At 44.5% G+C, this 14,476-nt stretch overlaps 1 protein-coding gene across 1 annotated transcript; it reads right to left on the bottom strand.

The window, feature by feature from the left end:
- Positions 1 to 1,972: 1,972 nt before the first annotated feature.
- MSMB (microseminoprotein beta) lies at positions 1,973 to 13,703 on the bottom strand. Its single transcript, XM_086381208.1, has 4 exons — positions 13,538 to 13,703; positions 8,202 to 8,432; positions 6,678 to 6,783; positions 1,973 to 2,230 (listed from the first exon to the last, which is right to left on the bottom strand). The coding sequence occupies exons 1-4, from the start codon at positions 13,701 to 13,703 to the stop codon at positions 2,101 to 2,103; spliced, it is 633 nt and encodes a 210-aa protein (XP_086237334.1). The 3' UTR covers positions 1,973 to 2,100.
- Between the last annotated feature and the right edge of the window lie 773 nt (positions 13,704 to 14,476).

The raw sequence follows: 14,476 nt of genomic DNA, 5'->3' as shown, positions 1-14,476 counted from the left end.
CACAAGGTACATATTATTATTTAGCTTTAACGCACAGATGCAAAAATAAATGTCAGAAGACACAAAAGGACGAATGGAATATGGTTCCATTTACATGAGATACCTACAGAAAAATAGAATAATGGTTTGCCAGACTTGGGGAACGGGAATTAGTGTTCGTGGATACAGAGTTTCTGTTTGGGACAATGGGAAATTCTGGATATGCGGTGTGATGATGATTGCACGGCCATGTGAATGTGCTTAATACCACACAACTGTACCCAAAAATGGCTAAAATGATACATTTTAAGTTACGTGTATTTTGCCACAATTTTTAAAAATTCAAAAAATAAATGTCAGAGCCCTATTCCAAACTACACTATCCGACTGCAAAGCATTTGTTTGTACCATATCACACACCACACAATTTTCTACACTCCGCATTCCACCACTCTGTTTGCACCACCACCACACACCTCCCCTCACAATTTGACATTATCCACATTGGAATTTTGTTTGTTTATTACCAGATGTTAAAATAAGGATCTTTGTCTTCCTTTTGAAGAAGTCCCCAGTACTATTAATAGCTGCTAACCTGCTCCTCAGATTTCCCAGGAAGATGGAAGACCATCTGAGTAGGATTTGCAAGGGAAATGATTTTGATAGAGCCTTATGCAACTCACCCAAGAATGACAAGGGGCGAGGCTACCTCAGCAGAAGGCAACAGGAAACAAAGGCAGAAGCTAAAAGGGCTGTCATGGGAGGGGATCGGAAGGGGATGTTGTTGCTGTCACTAAATTGTGTCCAACTCTTTGTGACCCCACGGACTGTAGGCGGCCAGGCCTGTTTGCCCATTGGATTTCCCAGGCAAGAATACTGGACTGGGTTGCCATTTTTTTCCCAGGGGATCTTCCCAACCCAGGGCTTGAACCCAGGTCTCCTGCGTTGCAGACAGATTCTTTATCATCTGAGTTACCAGAGAAACCAGACTGGAAAGGGAGCTACGGAGAAAGAGGAGCAGGAGGGAATGTCTAAGAAGCCCATGAAAACCCCATGAAGAAGTAAATCGTCTTGAACACTGTCAGGCAGATGAAGCCAAAATGGCATCATACTCTTAATGTTCCAGTCCCTCATTCTTTTTCGATTCAGAGGAAGATTCTGGATTAAGGCTTTTTTTTTTTTTTTTTTTGCAACTAAAAGCGACCAAGGGACTTTTTTAAAAATTATCTTCTGGTGACAAGATCCAGGACCTACCAAGAGTGTGTTTGTACAGATGGGGTGAGGGGCCAGAGGTGAAATAAAGCTGTTTACCAACTGTCCATGGATTGTCAACAGAGGACTGTTTGCTTGCTTGTGATTTGTCACATACACACACACCCAACTCTAAGCCCCAAGAGAGCAGGGGCCTGGCTCACTACTGTATCCCCAGGCCCAGAGTACTGCCGGGCACCCAGTAAGGACCTGTTGACTGAACAAATGTTCTGTTCACAGAAACAGCAAGAGACGATCAACACTGTCACCGTTTTAAGTTCCTCGGTTTTGACAACTGATACTGGAGCCCTGTACCCAAGCCATTCCCCGATGGCAAGTCAGGACTCCTGGCTTTTTCACACCCACTGGGCTGCGTGTGGCCTTGGAGGCACTTCTCCCAGGTTAACCTCAGGCAAACACGGACGCGTATGAAGGACTCAGCAGATGCTCTCTGAAGAACAGGAAGGAACAATGAGCATGGAAACCTCAGGGAAAAGAGGATTTCATCCACCAGACAGTGGGGCACTGGGACAGCAGGGCACAGATTACCAAAAGCAAGAAAAGCAGCAGCGCTCCTCTGAGTGAGGGACACACAATGATCTGTTGCAGTGGAGGGAAAATATTATAACTTTTATCAGCATTTATTTTTGTTTCCTCCTTTATCTGTTTGCATGCTTCATAATGTGTGTTATATCAATGCATACATAATTTATCAATTAAAAGTACACACATACTCAAGTGCTTGCTTAAAACATTTTTTACTAATAGGTAGGGTTATACAATCAGACTGTTAGAGGCCATAGGAGAATGAAGCCTGACCTGGGAGAAGCTGGGCCCCCAGGTGGGGAGCTCTGGGCCCATGAAAGCACGTTATAAGACCCACGCCGTGACCGTGCAGTTCTTCAGTGGGTCCTTCTTCTCCAGCACTGTGTAGGTGCAGGTCTCCTTGTTGAAGACCGCCTGGCACTTGTCTCTGTCATAACCCATAGGTATAGCTGCACTGGCATTGACAGAAGAACAACACGTGTTAGAAGGAACAGGATGCCCAGCCTCCCTGGGGGCTAACTGAGCTGGAAGCGGCCCACACTCCAGGTGTCTGGAGTGCCCCTCACCTACATAAGGGAATCTTAACATGTCACTCTCAGAAATCTGCACCCCAATACACAGGGCCTGAACTATGAGCACAGACCACCCCTGACGTCATGGCTAAATTCCATCCTGCACATACTGGACAGCAGCGAGTTCCAACAAGCCCAGAGGTCTGGACTCCCCTGAGGCCAGGTAGCCTGCTCCAGCCTGACTCTTCTTGTCCTTGCTGCTCAGGAAGCAGTCAGCAGTGCTGCTGCCTGAATGTGGGGAGGGTTAGGGTTAGTCGTCCCAGCGCTGGCAAGGGGGCCTGTTATGTCAGGAGCTATCTCAGCCAACGCGAACAATGGATCACTTCAGTCAGGGACCGTGGAGCCCACGGAGAAGCTGATGAAAACTGGAAAAGACCTCCCTGGGGAGAATCCACCCACACATTCAAGGGTGCAAACAATTTTAGGGCTCATTGCCCTCTTGAAATCCACCTGTAAACTCCAGATTTAAATTGCCCATCTTCAAAGTGCATACAAAATAGCTATCTACATGGCCTTTGTGACAACACTTCCTTCCACAAAGTGACCTTTGACTTATTTTAACAAAAGAGGACATTTCAATCCTATGCCCAAAGGGTAATATGGAAACCAAAGGGAACGCTGGAAGAAGCTTTTCCCAAGGGTGGGTGACCCAGGAAGTGGGGAGTCCAGAGCAGCCTGGGCCTGGGCCACCAACCTCAAGCTCAATTGCTTCTGGGCAGCTTCAAATCCAGACAATGTCCCTTAAAGAGTGTAGTGAGTGAAGAAATTCCCCTAGAGAAAATCTTATCAAAACATGTATCACCAAAAAAAAAAAAAAAAATTCACAAGAGAAACTTCGTAGGCGGTGATATGATTGTAGGAGAAAGGGGCTGAAGACTCTGAGCAGTAGAGAAAATGTGCCAGTCTCCTCCATATGAAGCTCTGTGCTGAGTGAGACAGGCAAGGTGGCAGGAAGCAGGGAAGGGGCTCTGTGGGCTCTGACCTGAAACCAGTTTCTATCCCAGGATCGAGGGACATAACTGGTCTAGAGAAGACATTAAATGTGTTTTAAGTTAATGAGTTTAAATGAATCTCTGTGTGTGTTAGTCGCTCAGTAGTGTTCAGCTCTTTGTGACCCGTGGACTGTTGCCCGAGGCTCCTCTGTCCACGGGATTCTCCAGGCAAGAATCCTGGAGTGGTTTGCCGTTCCTTTCTCCCGGGGGTCTTCCCGACCCAGGGATCCAACCCATTTCTCTTATGTTTCCTGCATGGCAGGAGGGTTCTTTACTGACTGAGCCATGAGAGTAGCCTGAATTTATATGAAGAATCTCATTTAATTAATTAATTTTGGGGGCCTTACTTCTTGTCTTGCAGGATCTTTGTTCGCCAACCAGAAATTGAACCCAGGCCCATAGCAGCAAAAATGCCAAGTCCTAAACATTGAACCACCAGGGAACTCCCTCATTGAATTCTCATATTCACTTGATTGTCCCTATTTTATGGTGAGGAAACTGAGTCTCAGAGAGGTTAAGAAACTTATGCAGAGTCACACAGCTGCTATACAAGGGAATGGAGATTCAGACTCAGTTACTCCGGCCCCAGCATCAAGGCTCTTTTCACTTCACTGTTTTCCACACTAGGTCCATGAGACCCCTAGAAAAGGATCACATTGACATGGCTGTGATGAGGCATCCCAGAGTGGGGTGGGGAGGGTCAAATCTAGTGGACGAGGATGCTTTGGCCACTGTGGAGGGGTACTCTGATGTCAGAGAGGAAAGGCTCACTGGGCTTAATCTTGCTGATGCTATCACACTCCAGAGTCACATTGACACTTGATAAAAAGACAAAAATCAGGTTTCAGGAGCACAGAATCAAGGTTCAGTTGTAATATGTGACTCACTCAAGGCAGTACCTGCAAACCTGCTTCAGGTAGCCAGACATACAGTCTCTGGATCCGATACTCCTCTTGTTCCACTTAGCACTTGGCATGGGGCATGCTCAACAAATGGATTCAGAACTTCCCAGGTACTTAAACTTCAGTAGCACTCAGGTGTTTGGAGTTAAGTCGAGTGTTTGTGCTTCTACTCCTTGGTAATAGGTATCACAAGACTCTCTGAGGCACCTATTAAAATCCAAATTGCATGGCCTCCAGTAGATCCTGACTTAGTAGGTTTCAGACGTGGGCCCCAGGAATCTGTATTTCATTAAGCTTCTCAGATGAGTCTGTGATCGGGCAAGTTTGGGGAACACTTCTTCACACTAATGCTTCTATCATCAAAGCCACTCTTGTCCTTGTGAAACACTATAGGGCCAAGACTGATGTCAAGACAACAGATGGATGGGGATGGGGAGGAGTGGAGGTGGGATGGCTGATTTGGATGCAACTGCTGAGGAAAGAGGAGAATTAGGACCAGTTTGCAGGTACTCTCTGCTTTATTGGCCCGAGTACTAGAACTTTGGCATCCAGAAGAAAACATCTGCACAAGCTTTCGAGTGACTTGAGTTAAACTTGAGCAGTGAAGCAACTTCGGGTTTAGAGTACAAGGATCACTACAGAGCATCCTTTGCTCCTCACATCCACATCCTCTGCCTGTGTTCAGAGCCATTCCTGTTCCTGCAAATTGCCACAGGCCAGGCAAGGCTGCAGGAAAGCCAGATCCCTTCTAGAACAGCTTCAGACTATTGGGTACCCTTTCCTGTTTTTAGCAACCCATATGGATATAGATATTTAATAATAAAAGTTACTATCAAAATTCAAAAATGACCTAAAAGAAATAAGTCTGAGGTAGAAGGAACCCATTAACAGATACATGGATAAACAAAATGTGATTATATATGTGTGTATATACATATATAATATTATCTATAGATATCTATGTATCCATACAGATTTTCTATAGATATCTATATATCTATATATAATATAGACATAATTCAATATATTTAAATTTATAGATAATATGTATTATTATATATTTAAATTTAATATATTTATCTGTCTAATATATATGTGATATAATATATTGAATGCAATTTTTTCCTTTTTAAAGCTGAAAAATGTTTACTGTATATATGCAGTTCTGAGACATGCTACAACATGAATGATTCTTGAGGACATTACACTGACATAAGCCAGTGTGGGTGTTCAGGATGAGCCACCCCAATATGTGCCACTTTTTCATGAAGCTTATTTTGAGCTAAAAGCAATAGTCACATTGCAGCCTCAAAAGAAACTACTGTCACCACCCCCCAACTCCCTAGGAAGTATTTAAATTGAGGATTCTTCCCACAAAAGAGTTATTACCAGAGACAAATTGTATTTAAGTGACCCCGTTTATATGTCAGGGTAAACATCTGAGCGACTGAACTGATGGAAACATCTAGTTATGAAACGGATACTCTTACTCTTTTCATCCTGTGAATGACGCTCTGTCCGTGCAAAGCCCAAGCTCCTATCTCTTTCCTTAGCACAGGATGGCATATGTAACTCATTCTACCTGCCCTTGTGCTTCTGTCTCTAAACCTCTCATGTTTGTGGGATTCCCATACATATGAAAATAAATTTGATTTTTTCCTGTTAATCAGTCTCATGTAAATTTAGTTCTTAGCCAGAAGAACCTAGGTGGGAGGAGTTTTCTTCCTTCCCAATACCAGTCGTAAAAGAACAAATACTGGACGCCTCCACCTGCTGCTGCTGCTGAGTCGCTTCAGTCGTGTCCGACTCTGTGCGACCCCATGGACTGCAGCCCGCCAGGCTCCCCCGTCCCTGGGATTCTCCAGACAAGAGCACTGGAGTGGGGACACCTCCACCTAGGGTTGTCAAATTCATAGATACAGCGTAGAACGGTGGTTGCCAGGAACTAGGGAGAGTCGGAGGTGGGGAGTTGTTGTTCAATAGGTCTGGGATTTTAGTTTGGGAAGAAGAAAGATTTCTGGAGATGGATGGTGGAGATGGTTGCACAAAATCGCAAATATACTTAATGCCACTAAAAGTTACTTTGTAAAATGGTTAAAATGGTAAATTTTATGTTATGTATATTTTACCATGATTTAAAAAAAGAAAAGAAAGAAATAGGATTGAAAACTAAACTTCCTTCAAGATGGAATTTGGGGATTTGGGGCTTTTTGTTTGTTTTTTAAATTTTTTGGCGTGGCTGCTCAGCATGTGGGATCTTAGTCCCCCAACCAGGAATCAAGTCTGAGCCCCTTGCATTGGAAGCAACAAGTCTCAACCACTGGACCACCAGGGAAGCCCCAGGATGGGGTTTTGAAAGAGGGAGCAGCTGTTCCTCAGACAGGACCCCAACAGTGGCCGCCTGCCCCTCTCAGCCCAGCTGGCTTGAGACTTACGTGTTGCAACATTCAATTCCATCATTGGAACAATGACAGCTTTCACAGTTCTCAGTCTTCCAGTCTGATTTCAGCTCGTGTGTGACTCCACTGAGATCCTTGCATCCTAAAATAATGCATGTGGCATCATCAGCAGAGTCCTAAGGTCACACAACCAGGAGAAGGACACTGGGGCTCGTTGGTACCGTCTGTACTCCACCCCACTCATAGAGAGACTCTCGGTGATTTTACAAGCATCTCAGAAAAGTACTCATATATTCATTCATGGCTAAATTCAGCACTTTCTAACTCATACTACTTATCATATTTTCCTTACAACAAGATTAAATCTATCCAGAGTTCATTTCAGAACAGACATTTCAAGACAATGTAAGCCCCTCCCTCTTTAATTAGATGGCTATTATGAGCCAAAATTCCCTGATAGCTCAGCGGGGAAGAATACACTTGCCAAACCTGAGGTAGAGAAAAAAGAAGAAAAGAGTCCACCTGCCAATGCAGGAGACGTGGGTTCAATCTCTGGGTCAGGAAGATCCCTGGAGAAGGAAATGGCAGCCCACTCCAATACGCTCGCCTGGGAAATCCCATGGACAGAGGACCCTGGCGGGCTGCAGTCCATGGGGTCACAAAAGAGCTGGACTTGACTCAGCAATCAAACAACAACAAATTATGAGCCTAGGAGTACTTAGGGTGACTTTTTCCTGCTATATTATCTCTGGATAAATGCCTCTTTTCTCCTCTTTTATTTGGTTTTCAACCCCAAAAGCACATATGAGACATCTTGGACACTTTACAAAAAAAAACCAAAAAAACAAAAAACCTGTGCCTGGGTACCAACGCAGAACAAAGAAATCAGAATCTCTGGGCATGAGGCCCAGGCTGCTGTATTTTTGGACGTCTCCTTTAGTTGGTTCAAATGTTCAATCATGAATGAGAACCACTGCTGTAAATACGCGGTGGTCCGTGGATCTCAGGTATGCTTGAGGGACCAGCAACATTAGGACCACCTGAGGTCATGAGACGTGAAGACTCTCACTCGACTCCAGGCCCACAGAATCAGAATCTGTACTTTAGTAAGAGTCCCAGAGAGTTTGCACACACATTTAGCGTTTGAGAAGTGCTGGAATAATCAAGGACTCTCAACCCTAACTGCATGTAAGAGTCAATCAAGAAGCTTCTAAATTGTAGATCCTATCCTTGAGATTCTGATTTATCTGGTTTTGAATGGGCCTGAACATTCGGAGAAAGCAGTGGCACCCCACTCCAGTACTCTTGCCTGGAAAATCCCGTGGACGGAGGAGCCTGGTAGGCTGAGTAAGCTTCAAAAATTCTCCAGGCAATTCTCATACAGCTAGGATTGAGAACCACTTTCTTATATAAATGGAATGTTGAAGTACCTCATTTTACTCCATTTATACATCTGCCCTAACCCTCTATCTCATGCAGATTTAAGGTTATTCATCTGCCAATAGTTTATATTTACTGAGATGAAATCAAATAACAAAACATTGAAAAGTCAAGACTTACCATTAGATGCGGAGCTCTCATTAGGTATGAAATAGCACTGGGCATTGCATAAAGTCACAAAGGTGGCTAAAACCACAAAGCTGAACAGAAGAGCGTTCTGTAAAGTAAAGAAGGGCCAGGGAAGAAAAATGAATGGATTCAGTTGGTAATTATTGACTGAGTGTCCTGTAGGGAGGGCCCTACTGGGCTCTGACAGGTGGTTTGAAGGTAGAGCTTCTATCTTCAGATAATCTAACAAAGAAACAAGATCTATAAAGTTACTAAAATTAACTGGGGAAGAAGCAAAATGTGAGTGAAAAGTCATAGAGCAATAATGTTAGTGTGCTATTTTACTACAGAGGAGTTCAGGAAACCCTTGTGGATAGGAGATTTTTAGCTGCTTTACAGGGCATGTATAATTTAAACGACAGAAATAAGGGATTGAAGAGAGTTTCAAGAAGATAATAGAACAATGACAAAGATAATAAAACACGACAAAGATATGAAGACAAATAAACCACAATTGGAGACTTGCTGAAGCTAATTGGGATAGTTAGAGTTCTTAGACCACAAGGCTAAGAACTTCATTTTCCAGATGATAAAGGCATTGCTGATGGCTGATGAACATATCAGCTCATCTAGGCTGATATTTGATCTGTAGAACAAAGGAAGGCATCAGGTTGCTCTTGTCATCATTTTGAGGTGAGCAAACTAAACAACTTTAAGGTGAGAATTTCCAGGAACCTTTTAAAAAGGAAGATGGGATGAGGGTACTTATTCTGTAAGTGTCTAAAATTAATTATGAGCTGATGCTACTTGAAGTAGTGTGTTGCTGATACAGAGACAAATAAATGGAACAAAATTAAAAAAAACCAGAAAAAAATATACTTATTTATGAGTAAATATAAATATATATTATTAAAATAAATTTAGTCTTTGAAATCTGTAGAGAATGATTATTCAATAAGTGGTATTAGAACAAATGGTGAACTATTTGAGGAAGAAAAAAAGTTCATTGTCTACTTCAGTTCTCACAATAAAATACTTTCTAAAAGGATTCAAAGGTTACATGTTTACAATAAGACCATAAACTAATCACAGAAATACAGGCAAATATTCTAAGCAGAAAAGGAAAAGAAAATAAATAGGTTTAAATATGTAAAAGTTGTAACTCATAAAATTAAAAAAACAGTTACCAAATTTGGAGAACATCAATATATGAAGAGTTTCTATATATCCATGGAAAAAAGGGAAACATAGCTGAAAAATGATAGAGAAGACAAGGTGACGTTTCACACAGACAGGCACAGATGCTGATAGAAATGATGAATAAACACATGAGAAATTCCACTGACATGTAACACGAGAAATGCGACCGTAGAGACAGTAGAGTCATAATGGGATGACAAAAATAATGAGTCAATTTCTAACACCAGAGGGAAATAGAGACATAGATGGGAAGTAAAATGCACGAGGGCGGTTTGTATTAGAACAATTTTTACGGGGTGTATACGCATTCAAAGTCTTCAGACTATTTACAGCCTTTGCCTTCATCACTTCTAGTCTTTTCACTTCTAAGACTTGGTCCTAAAGAGAGGAGCACAGAGGCTATCAGCTGCTCCTCCGGGATGCTCACTGCTGTGGGAAAACAGAAATCACCGATGCTCAAGGACAGGACTGGTTTACAAGACGGAGATTCAGAAAAGACACCGGTCAACTGAGGAAGTAAGAGAAAATGAAGTGACGTGAGTAAACAATCACTGTATATCGTTAAGTGAAATACAGGTCACAAAGCAGTTTGCTTGGTGTGATTCCTACAGTGTAAAAAGATACCGAGAGAGACTGACGGTCTGTGGCACATTTTAGCAAGTCATTTTTGAGCTGAGGGATTATGACTACTTCTTCTTTGGACTCTTATTTGCTAAATTGTCCACAATGAAATGCCTTGATTTTATAATCAAAGAAATAAATGAATTCCCACAACAAACCCTCTGTACGTTTAGCTCACACCAGGACTTGAGGCTGCACCTGCTCTCCCTGTTTTCTTCTTTTGAATAATCTTCAGCTTAAGATCACTGTGGAAACCTGAATGTTTTCTCAAAAAAAAAAAAAGCCAGACTCATTAGCAAAATTTCTGCTCTCTTCACCCAAAAAGGGGGCTACTGGAAGGGGGGAAATGACCACAGAAATCTTGAAGGTCTTGTTTCACCAACTCTCGGAACAGAGGTGTCGATGGACATGAGCCAGGGCTGTGGACCAGGGTGAGTGAGGAGAGCAGGATTCCCATGACTCCTGCGGCTCTGAGCAGAGGCCTGTGATTCAGGGACTGGAAGATGGAATCCGAACGTGGTGACACGGGGAGAACCAATTGTTCAGTTAACCAACTGACACCGTCTCAAAAATAGCTTGCCACTGGCATGCATTTTCTCTCTCTCTCTCTCTCTTCCTCTCCCTCTCTCTCCCTTCATGAAAAGAGAGGTTCCCCTACTTGGTTGGCCATCACCTGGGTTACTAATAAGGAACCCACAGTCTCAAGCTCACTGAAGGGTAGGGCCTGGGCTTTTGAATATTTACCAAATGCCCCAGGTGAGAAGCACAAGAGAAATGATCAAAACCAATGCTGCTTCAATGTGCATATGAATCCCTGGGAGAGCTTATTAAATAAAAAGCAGATTCTGATTCAGTGGAATTTAAAGAGTCCTCATTCTAGCAAGCTCCCTGACAATGCCAATACAGCTGGTCCAAGGACCACTTCTAAGCAGAGAAACCCTAAACTCCCTTCCTGCTCCCATACTCTAGTCTCCATAGCCGCTCCCTCCTTTCTCCGCTTCCTCTCCTGTCCTCAGTGAACACGGCCCCTGGCACCTGCAGGCACAGGAGATGGGGCAGCGATAAAGTTGGCATCTGTTATAGTTTCTAGATGGTGGGGCTTGGTGCCCAGCCTTGAGATGAAGCAGGCTGGTGGTGCTCCTAGAAATTGTGTCCTTTGAGCTAAGTCGCTGCGCCTTGAAGAGCCTTGTCCTGTACGAGCAAGAGTCAGGTGACTTCAGAGGGAGTCTTAGGCTGGGCAGGGGCCCTGCCAGGGCTGTAGTGTAGGGTTAAGTTCACTCTGAAGCTGGAGGAGGGGGGGTCTGAGTGGAATTGGGAGGATCCCACCATTTTTATACCATTTCCAGCTCTGTCTCAAGACCGTTTCTGAAGGACGGACGATCCTCTCCAGCCTCACTTTCTACTCCTGCCGGGGCGGGGGGCACTTCCTTCTACTTCCCTTGCACCCTAAGAGCAGCCCACTCCTTTCCCTTTTACTCATTCTACAAAAGGATACTTCGAAAAAGAAGAATTAGTTTAATTCAAGTTTAAATTAAAGACAGAGAAGGGTCTGGATGAGTCTTTACAGATTTTGATGCACATTTCCTTCTTAATACAACATGAAACAATGAAAAGGGCCTAGGGTGTTGTCCCCAAATTTCGCAGAGCATAAAAATCACCTGGGCAGCTTAAAAACCCTGGAACTCCGGCAGGCCTCGCTGCAGACCAATTAAACCAGAATATCTGGGATGAGAGTCAGGTATCAGTAGTTTTCACTGACCCCCAGGTGATTCCACTGCACAGGCAGGTTTAGGGACCACTGGCCTAGAGAGAGGGCTCAGCTGCCCCACAGGCTCCTGGTGAGATCCCTGAGGCAGCTTCTGGCCTTCCCCAGGTTCGGTTTCCTGTAAAATGACACAGTGCTGTAGCTCTGAAGTTATATTTAATTTCACAAATCACTCACTCAAAGCCAAAGAATTAAAGAATTAGAGACATATATGAAACCCAATTTAATCCCAAAATTGCTGGAAGAAATAACAGAGAACAGAAATAATGCTAAATTCACAAAGATGTTCCCAAGCTCCCAGATGCTCATCCTCCTACACACTGCATTTCAAGTATAGAAGATTCATGACCAGGTCACATTTACCCTGAATAGCACCCAGTAGAAACATCCATCACAGTTTATGAAAATAAAGGCTATACATATCTTTCTTTTCTGTATGAAACCCAGTTACCCACCATTGTGATGAGCAGGAGTCCTTGCAGGCATGTGCGTCCCGGGAAAGTCACACTGGACTTATATCGGAGACGGAGACCGCATGTTTGGCATCATTAGAAAAGATGACACGCCAAGGTCACATTCAGTGTTTACAGAGGCTTGACTATCAACAGGAAAGTATGGTTTCAGATGATTTATGAGCTGTTCATAAATCAGGTCTCCACCCCAATCATGTGTTTGCCTTTGCTGTTCCCACCCCAATATGCACTTGCCTCTGCTGTGAAAGAGCAGAGGAAGAGAACTCTCCTGAGCCTTCCCTTGTGCTGAGTGGGTGGCTAGGCACAGGGCATGTGTCTTTTTTGATTTCACACACAAAGAAATGAAGATTTACAAAGTCAGGTGTAGAAGATGGGCTTCAAGAAGGAACATAAGAATAGTTTAGTGGTCAGCCCAGCAGGCTTCCTGAGGGTGTATTGTGAGACAACAGAAATGTCCCAAGCCATTCTCCACGGCTTGAGAATACAGCACCCTTGCAGCCAGGGTTCCCTGGACAACCCAGACTTTCTAAAACCCCTCTTCAATCTGAAGCCATCACTCCTGACTACATCAGGCAAGCTTTCCTTCTCTGTGTTCAACCATAATCTTCTGAAAAGCCCTGCATGCCCAGGATGGCCTTTGGGGAGCGGCATCAAACAGAACCTTCTGGTATATTTGAGGAACTTAGCATTTTACTAGTTTGCTCGGGCTGCCATAACAAAATACTTTAGACTGGGTGGCTTAAACAACAGACATTTATTTTCCCACAATTCTGGAGGCTAGAAGTCCAAGATCAAGGCTGTTAGCAGGGTTGATTTCTACTGAAGTCTCTCTCCTGGGCTTGTAGATGGCCGTCTCCTCACTGTGGTCTTCCTTCTGTGTCCTAACCTCCTTTTCTTACAAGGATACCAGTCATATTGGATTATGGTACAGTCTAATAACGACCTTACTTTACCTCTTTAAAGGCCCCATCTTGAATACAGTCATTTCCTGAGGTACTAGGGCTTAGGATTTCAACATATGAATTTGGGGGTAACACGATTGAACCCAAAGCACCACTGTATCCCCAAATGTCCCCCTGCAGCCTGCCTCAGTGCCTAAAATTTCACCCTGGCTTTTCCTCTGCCCACAGAGGTTCACCTCTTACTTGATTGGCTCTTAGAGCTCTTCAGAGCTGGCCATGGTGATCTTTTCCAGTGCCTGCCTCTACCTCCCCTAAAATAAGTCTTACACCCCCAACACGGCTTGGGGGAGCTCTCCTTTTCCCTTGAGGGGCGACCTCCCTTCTCACCAGGGACCCCACAGGCCCCTGCACACTTCTGCTTTCTCCTCATGTGTTTAAACTGCCCGCTGCTGCCTCGGAGTTCCTGAAAGCCAGGGGCACATTTGTCATGGTTCGTGGCCCTTTGGTTTCTTTTTAAACAAGTTTGAAGAATCTCACACAATGTGAGTCCCATCACACCTAAGTAGCCTCTAGGACTTGGCATCCTGGAATCCTTGTCACAGGTGTGTGACTTCAGTTCCACAATCAGACACGCTGAGCAGGACCCCCTTTAAAGGACACAGGGTAACTGCCACTTCACAGAGTCCCCCAGGAAAGATGGCAGTGGCGGATGCTGCTCCTAGTGCGAGGTGTCCCGAGGGCAGCGTCAATGGCACGAGCGGCAGCGACTGTGAACAAAGGCAGAGGCGTCTTGCTGGAGCAGCGAGATTTAGGAGTCTACGTGGCCTCGTGGCAACCAAGCCTGTGCCTCTGGCCTCCCACAAAGCCTGTGAGCTGCCTGACGTCTTTGATAGATTTCTTTCCTACACACAGACTGCAGCACGTTTGCTGCTTGCCACTAAGAGCTCTGTGACTGATTAGCGACCATAACTTACTCCTGTCCGTGTTCCTCCCAGTGACTGACCCGATGCCTGGCACAGAGCAGTCACGCAGGATAGAACCGCACTAGGTGACTCCGGGTATTCCAGCGAAGGAAAAAGCACCTGACGCTGTTAACCAGTGCCGTAGCTGGAAAGCGCTCACCGGCTACTCGCTAGGTGCTTCGAGGAAGGCGGTGCCTGTCTGTGTCCAGAGGGGCTGAGCTGGGGCTTCCGATGTGGAAGGGGCTTTGTGAGCAAGTATGGGGGCTGTCCACAGGGAGCGGGGAGGAGGGAGCACGGAAACAGCAGCCGGCTCTGTCCAAACCTGCCTGACAAATGTTCACTGTTTGATTGTATTTCAATTTCA

Source organism: Bos grunniens, chromosome 28, assembly GCF_055505025.1.
Source record: "Bos grunniens cultivar Pamir isolate PY7600 chromosome 28, Bosgru_T2T1.0, whole genome shotgun sequence".
NCBI lineage: Eukaryota > Metazoa > Chordata > Mammalia > Artiodactyla > Bovidae > Bos > Bos grunniens.
The sequence above is the reverse complement of the archived record's forward strand: the minus strand, read 5'-3'. Positions and strand labels throughout refer to the sequence as shown.